Source organism: Lampris incognitus, chromosome 11 (assembly GCF_029633865.1).
Source record: "Lampris incognitus isolate fLamInc1 chromosome 11, fLamInc1.hap2, whole genome shotgun sequence".
Classification (NCBI taxonomy): Eukaryota; Metazoa; Chordata; class Actinopteri; order Lampriformes; family Lampridae; genus Lampris; species Lampris incognitus.
In genome coordinates, this window is record NC_079221.1 from 3,341,950 (window position 1) to 3,358,841 (window position 16,892).

At 44.6% G+C, this 16,892-nt stretch overlaps 1 protein-coding gene across 3 annotated transcripts in view; it reads right to left on the reverse strand.

Annotated features, from left to right (window-relative positions):
* Nucleotides 1-589: 589 nt before the first annotated feature.
* Nucleotides 590-16,892, reverse strand: part of LOC130120843 (bromodomain adjacent to zinc finger domain protein 2B-like) — a 69,057-nt gene continuing 52,754 nt past the window's right edge. For 2 of the 3 annotated variants that reach the window (XM_056289617.1, XM_056289616.1), the window contains exons 13-37: nucleotides 16,345-16,446; nucleotides 15,833-16,040; nucleotides 15,637-15,729; nucleotides 15,488-15,549; nucleotides 14,719-14,784; nucleotides 13,696-13,761; nucleotides 13,129-13,173; nucleotides 11,626-11,691; nucleotides 11,232-11,372; nucleotides 10,308-10,562; nucleotides 9,173-9,396; nucleotides 8,564-8,638; nucleotides 8,056-8,296; nucleotides 7,864-7,926; nucleotides 7,595-7,739; nucleotides 6,769-7,460; nucleotides 5,863-6,160; nucleotides 5,454-5,609; nucleotides 4,880-5,040; nucleotides 4,422-4,720; nucleotides 3,779-3,914; nucleotides 3,371-3,517; nucleotides 1,896-2,236; nucleotides 902-1,045; nucleotides 590-759 (exon numbers count right to left, since the gene is read on the reverse strand). In XM_056289617.1, the coding sequence (XP_056145592.1) occupies nucleotides 603-759; nucleotides 902-1,045; nucleotides 1,896-2,236; nucleotides 3,371-3,517; nucleotides 3,779-3,914; nucleotides 4,422-4,720; nucleotides 4,880-5,040; nucleotides 5,454-5,609; nucleotides 5,863-6,160; nucleotides 6,769-7,460; nucleotides 7,595-7,739; nucleotides 7,864-7,926; nucleotides 8,056-8,296; nucleotides 8,564-8,638; nucleotides 9,173-9,396; nucleotides 10,308-10,562; nucleotides 11,232-11,372; nucleotides 11,626-11,691; nucleotides 13,129-13,173; nucleotides 13,696-13,761; nucleotides 14,719-14,784; nucleotides 15,488-15,549; nucleotides 15,637-15,729; nucleotides 15,833-16,040; nucleotides 16,345-16,446 (4,383 nt within the window). In that variant the 3' untranslated portion in view covers nucleotides 590-602. The remainder of the gene's footprint in view (nucleotides 760-901; nucleotides 1,046-1,895; nucleotides 2,237-3,370; nucleotides 3,518-3,778; nucleotides 3,915-4,421; nucleotides 4,721-4,879; nucleotides 5,041-5,453; nucleotides 5,610-5,862; nucleotides 6,161-6,768; nucleotides 7,461-7,594; nucleotides 7,740-7,863; nucleotides 7,927-8,055; nucleotides 8,297-8,563; nucleotides 8,639-9,172; nucleotides 9,397-10,307; nucleotides 10,563-11,231; nucleotides 11,373-11,625; nucleotides 11,692-13,128; nucleotides 13,174-13,695; nucleotides 13,762-14,718; nucleotides 14,785-15,487; nucleotides 15,550-15,636; nucleotides 15,730-15,832; nucleotides 16,041-16,344; nucleotides 16,447-16,892) is intronic. The other variant, XM_056289618.1, reaches the window with a different exon arrangement.

The following is a 16,892-nucleotide window of genomic DNA, read 5'->3' on the forward strand; positions in this document are numbered from 1 at the left end:
ACTCGCAACTATTGACAAATGAACAGAATATACATATTTGTCAACGATGCCTCCTTGTGTTTTACAAGCAAGCAATTGCAAACATACATTTACTCACAAATGCAGCTTGACAGAATTACTGTGCAAGTCTACAAGCACCCTAGAGGCACGGAGCTGTAAACAATTATCTTTTTTACTGGCTGCTTAATGGTCAATAAAACATTCTTTTGATTTTCTTTCCCTCATTTTTCCTGGAAAATGAAGACTGAACCATCACAACATAAATACTCAACTAAATTAAATACATTCACCGTAGTATTGATGATAAAATTAAAAAAAATAAAAGACTTATCTACAGTGTAAATCTTCATTTCCAAGTAACAACATTGATTATTAAGGAGTCAGTGCATCTGAATAGAGGAAATGGTATTGCACTTCAAGACACTTTCTCTTTGTTTTTTTTTTTGTTATCAGTTACAGTACAAACATATCGCCACCCACGTTGTGCGTCAGTGGTTTGAATATCTATAATTACAACTGTGTGTGTCCGTTTAGTGTCACTGGTCAAGAGAGTCTCCAGACGATGCAACAGGAGTCTGACGTGAAGAGAAGCTGAAGCTCCTCTACAACGTTAGCTTCAACAGTTCAGTCCAGCGCTTCTCAAAGAACCGCCGCATGCTGTGACCCGCTCGTCCAACGTCAGAATGGTCTTCGTTAAATTTTTCACAGTTATCAAAAACCAGGTTGACGTCAATAATGAATGTCTCCAGGTTTAGGTACCTGCAATGAAAAATATTTCGCTTTCAGTTCAGTCGCAAAGTAAACACTGAACTATAAAACAGTCTGAGCCGACCGCCATGAAAATGAGATGACATGAAATACATTTAGACGAGCTTTAATGAAAAAAATAAATCTGGCGTACTGGTTGGTGACGAGCTTTTCCCTGATGGTGGAGAAGTCCATGGGCTTCTTGATGACTTTCTTGTAACCGGGGACAGCTTTGTGGTTGACTGGGGTGAGGAAGGGCCAGGCATCCTGGTGGGCCTCCAGCTCAGCCAGGAGCAGCCTGCCAAGAGCAAGCAGCAGACAAAGGTTATCTTCTGCCCCAAAACAATGTCCATCCTTACAAGTAATTAAGCCTAGTTTCTCGCCTTAAACCCCGGTTTACTTTTACATGGGCCTTTGGGATCAGACAGGATACCTGTTTCCACCGCTATAATACCTGCTTTCAGAACTTTCTTCAAACAAGTTGTTTGAGGTCACTTGCTTAAACTAAAATGTGATTGTTTTTTTTAAGAGTCAATGCCACACCGAACATCTCGATTAGCTGTTTATTTTTGCAATGTGGTAGATTCTTGACTGCATAAGAATGCTTTTCATTCCCCTGCAGGAGCTTATCATGAAATAATGTGCTCTCTTGACTGACCAGTACACCCTGACTGCTGTTAAAGTGTTGGGTAACTGAGCTCAAATCTGTGTTTTGGGATACCCATACCCCAGGAAAAAATATCAGTAACCACCCAGCCAATTCTGTACGATTAAAGATGTTGCGAAGTATATAAAACAAAGCTTCAAAAACGTGTAAAAATCTGCAGCGTCCACTGGTTTCAGACTCTGGGGGCGTGGCACCGAAAGGAAGCCAGCCAAAAAAAAAAAATCAAGAAAGGAAAACGGGAAAAATACCCAAAAACGGTCTAACTCCGCAAATCAGTTCTATACATGGTTCAACACATTTTAACATGTCAACAGCAATACATCTCCCACATTTCTAAAGTATTTTGAAGCAAATCTGTCAATTTGGTTACCCTGCTCTTTAAGTGTTTCCACTTTGTGTACCTTCAGTTACACAGGGTTAAGTACTGTAAATGTCAGGAGTATGCAGATCCTGTGCCATCTCAGTTAGCCGTCATCCGTACCTGCACATCGCCAGGTCCTTGGCATTATTGTCTTTTGCTGTTTTGGCTTTTTTTGCACTTGAGGCAGGGCTCTCCTGCTTGTGCTGGTTTTTGGGTGGGCTCTCCTCGCCTTTCCTCTTTTTGGACTCCTTGGTACCTTTTTTTGGCATGCCGCTGCTGGCGCTACTACTGCTACTGGTGGTACTGCTGATGCTGGTGCTGGGGCTGGCAGTGGCAGCGTCGTCCTCGGAGAGCTCCCCCAGCACAGACAGCTTCTTGTTTCGTTTCACCTCGGTGCCTTTCTTCCCCCCTCCAGCTGCGCGGCTCTGCTGCTTCTTACTCTGGGGGGACTGACCGCTCGCCTGGATGACAGGAAATATGCTCAAAGGTACTGTGCAGTCACCAAGATCCCAACCCACCCTCCTTCCTTCTCTTATGCAAACTGGGGATTGTTTCCAACTGCTGTCAATGCACCTACCCCCCCCTTACCTTAACCCAACCCAGTCCGTATCCTGCGCCAACACAGCATATCAGCACACTCATACGCATACACACACATGCACTTGGTCCTTACCCTAACTGCCATTCATATTCACACTTTTCATGTTGTTTTTTACGTATCTTGATACTAGTGCAGTGCCTGTTTGGGTGTAGCTCCCCCTCCAACCATAATGTGGGTTGCAATGGCAGAGTGGCGTTGTTCGTCCAGTGGCCACGGGAAGAACGTCTCTGTATTTATGCATGTCTGTCCTTCGCTTTTCTCAACAACCGCTCATCCAAACAACTTCACACTCGACACTGCACTTCCTTGGGTCCTCAGCAATACAAGTGTCAAGTGTGACGTTGATCGGATGAACGGCTGTCGAGAAAATCGAAGGACAGACATACAGACAGACAGAATACTTCCATTTTAGTTAGATTAGATGTATATACAACATCTATATAACTTATGCATTTTTTTTTAATCATATTTATATCTTACAAAGTGTGCAATATGATTGAATTTTGACTGTCACAGTCGGTTGAACTATTTCTACGTTTCCTCATGATATAAGCTGCTTTTTGCCAGCCAGCTGCAGGTTTCTCCCGGAGAATGTAACGTGTGAACAGCCTCACACTATTTCCCCCAGATCCACCCGCAGCTGTGCAGGTGCCCCGCAACCTGTAGGGATCAGTAATTGAAATGGCGGGACACATTATGGCTCCTCACCCAAGGACTTCTGCCAACTTTGGCCTCTGCAACACCCAGCCAAATGAAGGCAACACTGGGGATTCAAACCACAAACCTCAGCACTGGGATACTAGCGTAGCCACATGTATGAGTACTCTGTTTTTATCATTTGACGATAATGTTAGGTAGGATAAGACCTACAGCTCAGAGCAGACCATAGGCTGTTCACAGAAAACCTTTGTGAATAAATGAGAAACACATAAAAATGATTTCAGTTCAGCAAACTATCATTTGAGGACTGGCCAACCAAAGAACAAAAGTGTACCTTTGCTATGCAAGCAGGACAAAACCAGTCACCGTCAGGTATTGTGGTGATCTTGGGTTTATGGCAGTATGTGTGACAGCCTTTGTCACAGCCGTCACAAAGTAACAGCAGTTCTTCATTATCCCCTTTGTGACATAGTTGGCAATACTGGAAACACATTGTAATGCTGTTAAAACGTCATGTTTGCTAAGGATTTGTATGGTCCGGCATAATCTTCACACTTCCTGTTAAAGGTATGTGCTGTGGTCGTGCTGGTAGCCGGCCTTTCAGTTTTTTTCTTTATTTTTCCTCTAGTTTTATGTTTTTATAGTGTGTCATGCACTAAATTAAAGTTTAAATGTAAGCATTATAAAATTGTGTAAGGGTGTGAGCAGTCATGCTGTGGGTGAGGCTGCAGGGAACACTGACCACTTTCATGATGGATCGCTCCCAAGCGATGGACTTCTGCAGCTGATGAATGCAAAGGGACAGCTGAGCTGCGCTTCGGACCTCGCCAAGCGCTTTCCGCCACAGTCTCATCCCTGGAGCAAGATCCTCCTCACCACTTAAGAGGACACACACACACACACACAAACAAACAACCAGAACACAGTAAGCAGACATGGACAGCTTTGTCACATGGACACAGTAATGTCCAACATCAGACAACATACAACAGCAGTGTGCAGAAATCAGAAAAGATGATCAAATTTTAAAAGGTAAGAGATTACAGCATTTCCTGCAGCCAGGGTTAAAAATACAGATCTTCCACAGAGCTGGTGATGTCTCACACCTCATAATGCAGAGTTCACCCGAGTTTCCACGTTTGGAGGATGAGTTGCCACATACACTCATGATTATGGGAATGAGATGACATGCAAAGTTACAGATTTGCCCCCAGTGCTGCACAGACACAAACACTGTAACCTCAGTGGAAAACCAGAAAAGCACCATGAGCAGACAGTGAGGAGTGCCAGGACAGCCAGGTCGGGGCCTGCTGAGGAGGTCCAAAGTGAGGCAGACGAAGCAGAGGGAATGGCAGTCTATGAGAATGATTCTGGGATGAACCTACCCATCACCAACACGACTAGTGGATGGTGCAGGAGCAGGCACAGTGACTGTCCCCACATTATCCAGTCTGATCTGAATGGTGGTACTTAAAGGGCTCTCCAGGTACCTTCGCTCAATGCTCCTTTCCAACTCTGCCAGCCTGGTAACAGCTATATCTAGGGGATTGTTGGGCCGCCGCACCACATTGCCAGGCTGTCTGTCCCGGCTGGCCTCTCTCTCCACACCCAGGGAGGAGAAGGGCTTGTGCTCATGATATACCAGATCTTCTCTCTCTGACTGGGGCTCAGGGTGCATCCAGCCCTGAGAGAGACAGAAAGACACTGCTGCCAAAAAGCACCTACATTCAGTGATAAAGTGATAAATGTTGCTCCATTCTGATGGGGTTGGAATCAGATATATGTCGATAAACCTGGAACTATGTGAGGAATTTGAGAGAGCTGGACATTCTGGGACCTGTACCTTGACCTGCAAGCTCGCGGAGGTGACTTTCCTTTCCAGCTCCTCCACCTGCTGCAACAGGCCAATGTCCACCTCCATAGCTTGCTCCTCTACACACCAGTTCTCAACAGTCTCCTCGTTTACCTGTTGCTCCTCCAGCTCGGCCACATCAATCACTGCCACTATACAGACACACCAACAGATAAAAGTGTTATACAGCATGCTCAGTAGGTGTGAAGCAAAATTCAAACCTTGCATCATAGCTGACAATAGTAAAATTTGATTTAATGCCAGAGTGCATTATTCAAATCTTGCATCATAGCTGATAATAGTAAAACTTGATTTAATGTCAGAATGCATTATTCAGTCGATATATCATATTCTTTTTGGCTTAAGACAGACACATCAAGCTATTCAAAATATAATATCAATCATTTTTTTGAATATGTCATTTTGATATTTAATGTAAGGTTACATTTGCATCACAATCAGGTTATGCACCCCATCACAAAAAGTCGGCCACAACAAGTCACGCAAGAGACGAGTGTTTTTTCTTCTTCATGTCATCCAACTGCATTTAGAGAAATGGACCCACCATCCCTGCTCCTGGCACAGGCCTGGGCCATGTACTCCATATGTTTCTGCAGCGTTTTCTGCAGGGCCTTCTCTCTTATGCCTCGGCTGTGAAGGGCCTTGACCAGAGCATGCAGTTCCCGCATGTCAGACACTCTCCACCAGCCACACAGCATATCTGCCAACAAACGCACACATACACACACACACACACACATACACACACAATGACACAGACCCACATATATTTGAAATCATTTCTCACAAACTATGCACATTTAAAAACGGAAACTTTGCAAAATCATAATCATAAGATTGCGCAGCAGACTACAATGTGTGCTTCCAGTATCGGAATGTGTCTGTGAGCAAGCATTCAATATCTTAAACTGAAAATGTTCCCTGTGTGTGCACTGGCAGTCTGCCCTGCTTACCCTCAGGGATGGGCTGAGGACAAGGGTGGTCCTGGGTCTTGGCCACATCCACAGCAGGAGACTGGGCACCACAGGGAGCTTTGTCGCAAGTGGGCTCTGGGGTCTCACACTTGCTGGTAGTGACACCATTTCCCAGGAAGGGGTTGTCATTCCCATTGCCATTACCCTCAGTATGCTGGTAGGCAGGAGCCAGCATGGGGGGTAGAGGACTGCCAGGGAAGGGCAGGTTGGGGCTCATCACCCCGCTGGGCCAGCTGAAGAAGGGCAACCCCATCTGATGAACACCAGACTTCACATGCTGAGAGGAAAGAAACAAGTCTGGGAGTTAAAGTATGACCACAAATGATTCTTTTTCAAAGACAAACAACACGGTCCGAATAGCTGTTACTAGTGCTGGATGATATGGAAAATATTATCACAACAATCACAGGGAGTTTTACATGATATTGATATATATTGTGATATCTGCTTACATATGCAAAAATCCCATGTTTAAGAATCCAACTATGGCTCATCACACTGAACTGTTTGGAAAAGTAGGGTTTCATATCAGACCAAAACTAGTTTTCAAATCATACTATCTCAAATATTTCTGACCCCATTTTGTGAGAAATTTTAGCTAGCCAATTCTCATTATCGTTAATTTCGACAAAATAGATTATGATATCACAATATTCGAATTCCATCCCAATACAATACCACTGAAAGACGATTAACAATAATATTGCATTATTGCCCAGCCCTAATTGTTGCATTAACGAGACCTTTTTCCATTTGTCTCTTACTTGCAACATGCCAAAAATGATTGTTTAAGTTTTTCTGACTCTTGCAATACATCTTGGTGTTTCTGGATAGCATGGCACAACCCTAGGTGATGTTGAGAGAGACGGATTATCATCCACCAACCTGCATGGCAGACAATGGCTGCTTATGGATCCCAGAAGAGCTGCTGGGGCTGCCTCTGACTAGGGGGCTGTGGGAGAGGGAGAACGGGGACTTGGGCCTTGTGGTGGTGGAGGACTGGGGAGAGGAGGAGGGGGCGGGAGTGGTGGAGCCTGAGGTGACTGAAGACTCATCGCAGGGAGAGCGAGGCAGCAGGCTAAACCAGTGGCCACTCTTCTCAGTCAGCATCCTGAAGAGCTGGTCGTTGGAGAGGGTTGACTGAGGGCTGCAGGTGATCCCCTGGCTGCTGGTGAGGTAGGGTGTGCCGAGGAGAGACAGCGCAGAGGTGTCTAGCTTGGCTGCCAGAGCTAGCTGAGAGGGAGCAGCCGGGGAACTGCAGGGTAGGGTTGTCTGAGCCATGAGGTGGGAGGGGGAAGGTGCTGTGACAGGGATCTTGGCAGAATAGCTGTTCTGACTGTTGTCCGAGTCTGGGGACATCTTGGCCACCTCTAGGAGCGTGCTGAGTTTGGAGAAGGAGCTGGGTTTCTGGAGGAAGAGGTTGCCCTGCTGGCTCTCTGGTGTGGCAGTGTCTCGGTCTGTGCTCCGTGCTGGGCTGACAACCACTGGCTTCTCCTCACCCTCCTGCAGCTCCTCTTTCACCTGGATTGCCTGGAAAGTTCTTTGTCTTTCTCTTTCTTTTTCTAGCTCATCAGACCCTGAGACATGCAATCAAATTAACATCAGTGCAGCCACAGTAAAAAAAAAAAAAAGACAAAAAAACAACTCTGCCTATCTTTACACCCTCCATGATGGACAACGGAAGAAAAAGAAGTAAGGTTTGATGCCTCACCTTCTCCAGTATCCATGCCTTCAACAAAGATGCCCCCGCATTGTGGCAGCACCCAGTAGCGTCTCTTGTAGCGGTCCTGGCCAAACATCATGGAGCGCAGAGAGTGGGACATCTCAAATAGCTTCTGCCTAACCTGACTTTGTTGCTGTAGAGGCAAAAAGTATGTAATGTAATGTGTAATGTAATGTAATGTACTCAACACATGGAGTCACATTCAGTAATAAGCTCAATGAAAAAAAAGGTTTGCATATTTTATTAAGTTTAATTACCTTGAATGTTTTCTCTATCTGTTTCTCCAGTTCCTCCACGGTGGTTGTCTGGTCACTATCATCCTGGATGAAAAGATCTCATTAGTGTGAGGTCCAGTGGTTAGGCTGACATTTCCAATAGACAAACAGCTACTTCGTCACAGTGGCTTCAGTAGAGGCAGCTCCTCTAAAGATCAAGGCCCTCTTGCTCACCTCATCCTCGCAGGTTTCTACTTTCTTCCCTTTCTTTCCTCCTCCTCCTCCATCCTCCTCTTCCTCATCGTCATCATCGCCCTGGTCCTCGCTGTCATCGTCTTCGTCCTCGTCGTCTTCACTGTCCCCGTCTCTCCTTTTTCGTTTGCGTCCAGCGTTGGGGGTGCCGAGGGTCTGGCTGTCTTCTCCCCCCGTGCTGTTCTCTCTCTTTCCTGTCCGCTTTGCATGGATACACCTCAGTCTGGAGAAACAGAAAAAGGACAGAGGAGATGTGGGAATCAGCTCACGCTGTACATTTTTAAGTGTAATCTATAAAATAAATCAACTATTCATGGCTCTTCTCGACTCAGAGACATTTGAGAAGAGCAGGACCCGTTAAACCAGCCAAACTGCCTTTAAATGTTTGTTTTAAACTGCATGTTAGCAGCAAGTACACTAACACACATCCAATTATATGCAGTGCAGCATCTAGTCTTAAAGAGCTCTTTGAGATGACGCATATACTTACTTGCGGAACTTGCCCTCGATGACCCACTTGTCCTTCCTTAAGTTGGTCATCTGATCTATGTTTTTATCAATCTCACTGCAAAGAATTCAAGTCAGAGCCAATGCGGTTAAACCATGTAAAAAAAAAAAAAAAATCAAAATGAGAAGCTGTTTCTTTGATCTGTGAGTACACAATGAATAGCGTAGGTTATGTGCCGCAAGGTATCATGCCGCAAGGTACATTAGATTTGTGTCAAAGGGTTAATTATTCATAGAAAATTGATGACTTGTGGTTTGATGCAATACAGTGAAAGTGTCCAACAAAGCACAACTTGCCCAATTGCTTTTGAAAATTGTGGTTCTCCATAAAAAATGTAAGCCCCGATGAATAAAACAAGACAGTGATGTCCACTCCACCACAACTCAAGGTTTGGGTTGCTGGTATCAGACATATAATGATGGAGCACCTGTTTATACAGGTCAATGATGGTTCATTTAACACAAAGCTAATGAAACAGATCGCTCAAACAATTTGACTCCTCAATCAAGATTCCTGGGGTGAAACTCAAATCGCTACCATACGTGGTTAATTAACATGAGAATGAGAGTAAACTTAAGAAATGCCACACACCTGACCACGGCCTTACTGCAGCACAGCTCATTGACCAGGAAGGCTAGCATGGAGGCCTTCTGTGAGGGAGTATGGGCCTGGAAAGCCTTGGTCTTCAGGCTGAGGGCCAGCTCAGCCAGCTCTGTCTGCTCACAGTGAGCCTCCATGTAGATCTGCAGGATCTCGGACACATTCTCCTGGTTGATCCCAACATTAGTCAGGTGGTCCCCCAAAGCAGTCTTTGCCTGAAAATAAAAGCATATTTTAAACAACAGTTTGGTCAAAATATATATAGCCATCATCCTATGAATCATCACAGTAACTGGTTTTAAACCAAAGGTCTTCCGCAACACATATACTGCATGCTCTTAGAACAGAGGTGAAGGACATGACATAAAATAAAATTTAGTGGGGGCGGTGTGGAGAACTGTCTTTTCAGAGGAAAATCTCTTTATAAATGTTGTACTCTCTAAGCTCCATTATAAGAAGCTGCCAGCTGGGCTCCTTGAAGAAAATAATGAAAAGTCACATAGAGGCGTGACTAAGTCCTAAAGAACAGCATGGAGAAATGGCTTTGGGGATGAATTAAAAATTCCTGGTCTAAACTGTGGACGCATATTAACAGCTCTAAACACTGATACCCTCCCAAACAGATAAGCCTCTTCACTCAGCTGCACAGAGCCTGAGTATTGATAACACTCTACTTGTGTGTTCAGATGGAAGAGCAAGGCACAGACAGCAAGCTAAGAGTACTTCAAACCACACAGCATACTTGTCCAGTATAGAAGTGCTGTTGTTATATGGTGTTGAGTTTGGACAGGCACTGAAGACGTCACACCTCGTGCAACTGTCTTACATATCAGTCAGTTCTTTCTTAAATATCATACACGACAAGCAAACCTTCACAACACAAAACTCTGGTTTTTATCACCCAGGTCATTATCAGACCACTGACACCTTCCCCTGCCCTCGTCCCCACATTCCTTCTTAGTGATGTACTGGATGCAATGTTTTAGCATGTACACAGCAAAAAACGGACTTCTAAAGTGGCCGCATCTGTCCAATGTGTGTGTACAATAAGCATAAGATCCATGTATATCTAGTTGTGCTTGAATTACTGTAGAGCATTCTCGGTAACACAATCACTGACCCTCACCCTGTGTCCTGGAGGCAGACCGGGATCGCACACGGCTGTGGAGAGCATGCGAACAAGTAGGTCCTGCACCTGGCCCATGCTCTCCCCAATGTTGAGCAGCCCCTCTTGCAAAACGCTCAGGTTGGGCACATCCACGTTCACATCAAAGCCAAGCACTTTGCCAAAGCTGCGCAGGAACTGCAGGATCATCAGGCAGTCTGAGAAAGTAGCTCCTGTTAGGACCAGGCCAGGGATGCGGGACAATTCTGGAAGATCCTGGAGAGAGACAAGCGCTGGCGTTGACTAATTATAAGTACAATACAACATATTTTTCAATAGAGTGCACCTGTTATAATGCATAATTCCTGGATATGTTGTGAGGCTCGTAGGAAGAAAAGCTAAAGGAGGGTTTGATATGTGAATAGAGAAATGCATCGCCCTGCAGGGATTCTATACACGGTACAGTTTCTCAGGTTAAGTGCTGATTACTTGCAGCAGTCACGTACCCTTCACAGTGAATCATCACAAGGCCTCCTATTCTCCTTTAAAAATTTAGCAAATACAAGGACAAAAATTCTGTTATTGGACATCTGGTCAGTAGCACTTTGGCTAGTGCTATGACATCCGTGGCCACTTGAGGGCAGTCTTTTGACCTGTACCCGCCCGCCTTTCAGTCGGTCCAAGATGCTATACTATGCATGTGTTGTGGTAGCAGTAATGCTCAAGCCACAAAGGCAGACTTGTTAAAATAAAGCTAATCTTTCTGTGCACTACAACATGTCAGAAGTAAGACAATAAGCTCATGCCAATTTTCATTCGAGTGGTGACAAAGAAATAGCCATGCTTTCTGCACACATTTACATTACAGATGGAGCCTTCCACTATCACTGATGACATACTCACGCTCTCATTCCCCGTCTTAAACCCTCCACAGAATGGGAATACCTTATGATCTGCTAAGCACATGTCTTCATTTGGCTTCTTCAGCTCCTTGGCAATTTCCAGCTCCAGTCGTCTAAGCTCCAATTTCCTCTCCTTATTTAACCGTTTCTCATCCTTCTTCTCCTGCTTCAGACGCTCTTTCTCCTATAGCCAAGTCAAGGGAAGTTAATGCTGTGTGCTGTCAGTGCTCATAATTACATGTGCGATTCGATTTAGCATTATGCCTTGCTTCTAATTTGCAGCACTTCCACAGAAAATGCCATGAGATGGCAACTCTCGTTTCTATTCACACATGCTTTATCATATATGCCTATGATTAAAAAAAAAAAGTAATAGAGCATTATAGGAGGCAGAGACCATAGGGTCCAGAGTCCAAGGAGACGCAGGTATTACACACCTCTGCCTTCTTACGGGCCTCCATAGCTTTCATCAGCATCATGTGTTGTCTGCGTCTTTCTCTCTCCTGGGAAACAACACAAACACAGTCAGATGCTGCTGCACAAGCGGGAGCATCAGAGACGTGACATGAGGACAGCTCACCACGACACACACGGGAGGGAAAGGAACATGGACCGGACTATAAACACAATCAAAATGGTAAACGTCACAGTGTAGCTCAAGACATAAAAAGAGACACGAAATACAATTAAATACAGTGCAACTTAAAAGACAGATAAAGTACAGTTAAACCAAATGCAGTACGGCGAGGACCAACGAGCAAAATGGCGAAGCGTGACATATTAGGGAAGTGTCAAATACACAAAGCGTAAGATCGAAGTTAGAGGAAGCCTTCATTAATCTGAGCATGTTGGCAAAAAGCACACTGAAAGCTGGTGCAGGCCAGAGGTTTTACTGCTGCTGCTACAACTATCACACACAGACTCTGAAGTGCTGCAAAGAAAATCAAAAAGCTGATTGAATTTTTAATCAACTGCTAAAAAGCCTTTTATGAGATGATGATAATATATTGGACATTACATTTAATGATATTTATGATCATTCTGTTTATATAGTATGGAAAGAAAACGGGTTGGGGAAAGCCATCATCACTTCTCAATTTTTATTCACCGATTCAACAGAAGAAACAATGGCGTTTCACATTAAAACTCAAAAATGTAAAGTGGGGGATAGAGAATAAGTCAACTTTGATGTGTAATTCATTGACAAGAATGCAAACAGCATATTGATTTTTTTTTCAGGCAGTAAAATGGCTAAGTGAAATTGCCTGACATACACTGCACCAAATGGATTTTGAGCATCTAAATTCAATCAGTCCAAAACAAAAAAACAACACAATGGATGGCCTGTGTTCTTCGGGGCTATGAGAGTGCATTGCATCCTGTAATGATTTTTGTGGAGTGGAGGCATTTTTGATCGTCTCGGGCAGATAATGGATGCGCTTTCTCAAGGAGACAAATAGAGCAGACGTATGCAATGCACTGTGCTGGAAAAGCCATGCAGAGGAATGTGGAATGACTGCAGCCAACGCTACACTTTATGCGTTGCTATGATGACAACCATTTATCACAACCAGTTCACAATGCGGTGTTAGATGTACAGAAACAAACATACCCATACCATATCTAGTCTATGCCTCTCCAACTCCTGGTAGAAAGAGTTGGCAAAATATTATGAAATAGAAAATAACACATGAAAACCAAGTTTTTCAGAGCCTGACCGATCATTCTGAGTCTGCTGAACATAGTACGCTACACCCATCAGAAGAAAACCACCCCAGAGAAGTCCGATTCTAAAGGTCATCTGAGAGGGAAAACTCATGTTATCCTTTTTGGGCTCAACATGTTAAAGATAACTGAAACCCTTCCCCAAGAAATGCAAAAGTAGAATAAAAGGTGTAAAAAAAGGCAAGTGTCATGTGATCCTGGGAAGCAATACCTACCTGGTTCTTCAAAATAACGGCCTGCTGTCGCCGCAGCTCTTTCTCCTTTAGGACAGAGGGACACAATTAGAAATAAAACAAAACACGTTTACATTTCTACTAAATAAAAGAGCTGACACCAACGGATGGGCCTCTCCTGCTTATTCTACAACAGACCTCTAAAATGCCACTAGTCTGGCTGATAGGCATACAGCCTGGACAGGTTTTGAGCTAATGTGGAAATGGAAATGCCCTCGTCTTTTCCTAGATACACGCAGCAAGCAAGGAGGAGGATGCGCCCTTTTTTATGACACTGATTAACACTGAAAAGGCCTGCTCTAGGTGCCAGGGAAATTCTCCTTAGCACTGAGGAGCAAGTCCCCTACAGCACTAAGCAATATTTTATATTCACCTAGATGAGGCAATGAGGGGCAAAGAGGGTATTGAGAGTGAGGCACAACACGGGAGATTCATGGCAGCAGACTGGGAATGAGGAGCAGGGCTGTCTTATGTTAAGTACAGTGTGGCTGGGGGGATAGCGGTGCCCACAACAATCACAGTGAGATCTCGGAGCACGTCTAAACTAACCTTGCTTCGTTTCTCAGCTTCCAATATTTTGGCATTGGCTGCTTCTTCCTTCTTTTTCCTTTTCGCCTGTGCATGCAAAACAGGTCCTCAGGTCATGCAACAGAACCACTTGACAGTTTAAATATCTCATTCAAAAAAAACACACGCACACCTCTGCATTTTCACAAATGAGGCAAGCTTTACAGCCATATCTGCTCAAGTCAGTACGACACTATCATGTGCACCTGCACAGAATGCAAAACTGCCCTTCATACACAATCTCAATTTGGGTTATTATCAAATTAGGACAATGATTTTTTTTTGGGGTTAATTATAAATACTTGAGATAATTTTCTTAATTAAAACACACACGAGTATGAAAAAAGGACTAAAATATGTCCATATTCCACACCTGTGACTGGTAATACCCATGAGTGATATTGTTCTACTGGATGCTGCTGGTCACAGTGTAGGCTCTGTTGCCAACAGGAGATATTCTACAAAATGTTAAACACAGCCAATGGCTGAACTGGTAATGTCAAACATAACATACTACAATCTTCTGGAATGTGATAATTATTTCCTCCCATTAACACTAAAAAGACAAAATGGTTGTAGCGCTTATGAAATACCAGCAGGCAGTCAGAATAAATTAAGCAAAATTTCAGTCATTCATCAGTAATTATAGCCTGAGTGAAATCCTGTGAAGAACTGCTTGCGAAGCGTGTCCGCTGAAATTTGATTTAAAAGCCAAAATACTTCACAGCTTCTATCAAGAAAAAGCCATTTCACCTCCCCATGGCAAACGCTTAGCCACCTTTGACTCAAGGATGTTTTGTGTTAAACACCACCCTGGTTTAAGGAGAACTTCATACTCAATGGCCCAAAAAATTTTTTTTTTAATGATTACCCTAACGTAGTCACCAGCGAAAAGTGCAACCACATAATTTAAGAATAGCCTTTGGTTGGTCTTTTTTTTTTAATCCTATCAACAGCAAAGAGGAAGTGTTTTACAGTGTTTCTGCAATAACTTTCAGGACCAACCTCGAGAATTTGCTGTGCACGGAGTTCTTTTTCCATACGAATTTGCTGAATGCGCTTGATCTTCTCCTGGTAAAAGGATGAGAGCGAGATCAAATGAATTAACTTTTAAGTCATGCATGTTACACAGCAGTGTGTGTGAGGAGGGTGAGGAAGTACAGCGGCTCAATGCAGATGAGGAACGTGCAGCATCCTGAAGGACAGCGTCTTCTCTTTGGAAAGTCAAAGCCATTGACCTGTGTTTAAAATCCTTTCCCCTTTGGTTATCCTCAGTATCATTTGTTAGTTTACACCATCAGATTTTTTTGGGGGGGGCTTTTTATCCCCAATTGTGCTTGGCCAATTACCCCACTCTTCCGAGCCGTCCCGGTTGCTGTTCCATCCCCTCTGCCGATCCGGGGAGGGCTGCAGACTACCACATGCCTCCTCCTATACATGTGGAGTCACCAGCTGCTTCTTTTCACCTGACAGTGAGGAGTTTCACCAGGGGGACGTAGCGCGTGGGGAGGATCACGCTATTCCCCCCAGTTCCCCCTCCCCCCCGAACAGGTACCCCGACCGACCAGAGGAGGCACTAGTGCAGCGACCAGGACACATACCCACATCTGGCTTCCCACCTGCAGACACGGCCAATTCTGTCTGTAGGGATGCCCGACCAAGCCGGAGGTAACACGGGATTCGAACTGGCGATTCTCGTGTTGGTAGGCAATGGAACAGACCACCCAGACACCCCACCATCAGATTATCTTTGGAAACAAAGGGAAATCCTTACCTGCTGTTTGAAAATCTTTATCTGCTCCTTCTTTTTCCGTCTCTCCTCGGCAGCCATAATTGCTGGAAGACAGAAATATCAGGCTGCTGTAACTGGCGTGAGATCTGGTTAACAGAAAGGAGCAGTCCGGACCAATGTCAGCTCTTTACCTTGTTGCCGCCTTGCCTCCTTGGCTGCTCGCACCATGGCCTGCTTTTCGAGCTTTCTCATCATTTTGATCTGAGCTGCCTGTCGTGCAATTTCTGCAACAGGAATTTAACAGGTGATGTAAAAATCACAGACCTTAAAAGTTGAAATTAAAGAATCCAAAGGTGCTGCAGATGGATTTCTAAGATGTAAATGCACCTTGAGCCTCCAGTTTACGGAGAAGTTTGGCGTCACTGGCATCCTGGACATTGGTTTCACCAACATTTGGAGGATGCCTCCTGCTCTTGGCCCCGGTGCCATCACCTGCCTGCTGGTAGTCAGGCTTGGTGTGACGGCTGCGCCTCCCATCCATTGCTATGATACTGGGAATAATTTCCTCCTCAGTCAGCAGGAACCACTGTAAACCCTTGGCAAATGGAAAAAAAGGAGGAAATGATGGTTTTCAGTCTTAAAAATTATTTTGCATGAACATGACTGAACTGATATTAATTGCAAACTGAGATGTTTGTCTTCCTTTTTATAATTAGTGCAATCATTTTTACACAATGTGTAACTTTGCATATCCTTTGATTTCCCAAAGCCCTTCTGAATTAATGATTAAGTTATAATGACTAATCTACACTCAAAGAGCCGAGAACTACGAATTACAATTCAGTTTGGGAGGCCATGGACAGCCCTGCTGAGTAAACGGACATACTAATGGCATTTACCTCAGGTCCCTCTCTGGCTTCATAGAAGTCACCAACTTTAATTTTTGTACTGAAGCTGAAGTTGTCCCGTGAGATTTCAGTTATTCCATTCCTGGATAAGTACTGCAGAAAATAAAATAACAATTAGACAGTTTTGAAAAGGGGCAGACATTTTCTTTGTTTTCTCCTTTTCCTCCCCAATTGTACTTGGCCAATTACCCCACTCTTCTGAGCCGTCCCAGTCTCTGCTCCACCCCGTCTGCCGATCCGGGGAGCGCTGCAGACTACCACATGCCTCCTCCATACATGTGGAGTCGCCAGCTGCTTCTTTTCACCTGACAGTGTGGAGTTTCACCAGGGGGATGTAGCGCATGGGAGGATCACGCTATTGCCCCCAGTTCCCCATCTGCACCCCCCCGCCCCCGAAAAGGCGCCCCAACCGACCAGAGGGGGTGCTAGTGCAGCGACCAGGACACATACCCACATCCGGCTTCCCACCCGCAAACACGGCCAATTGTGTCTGTAGGGATGCCCGTGGATTCAAAACCAGCGATCTCCGGGCAGATATT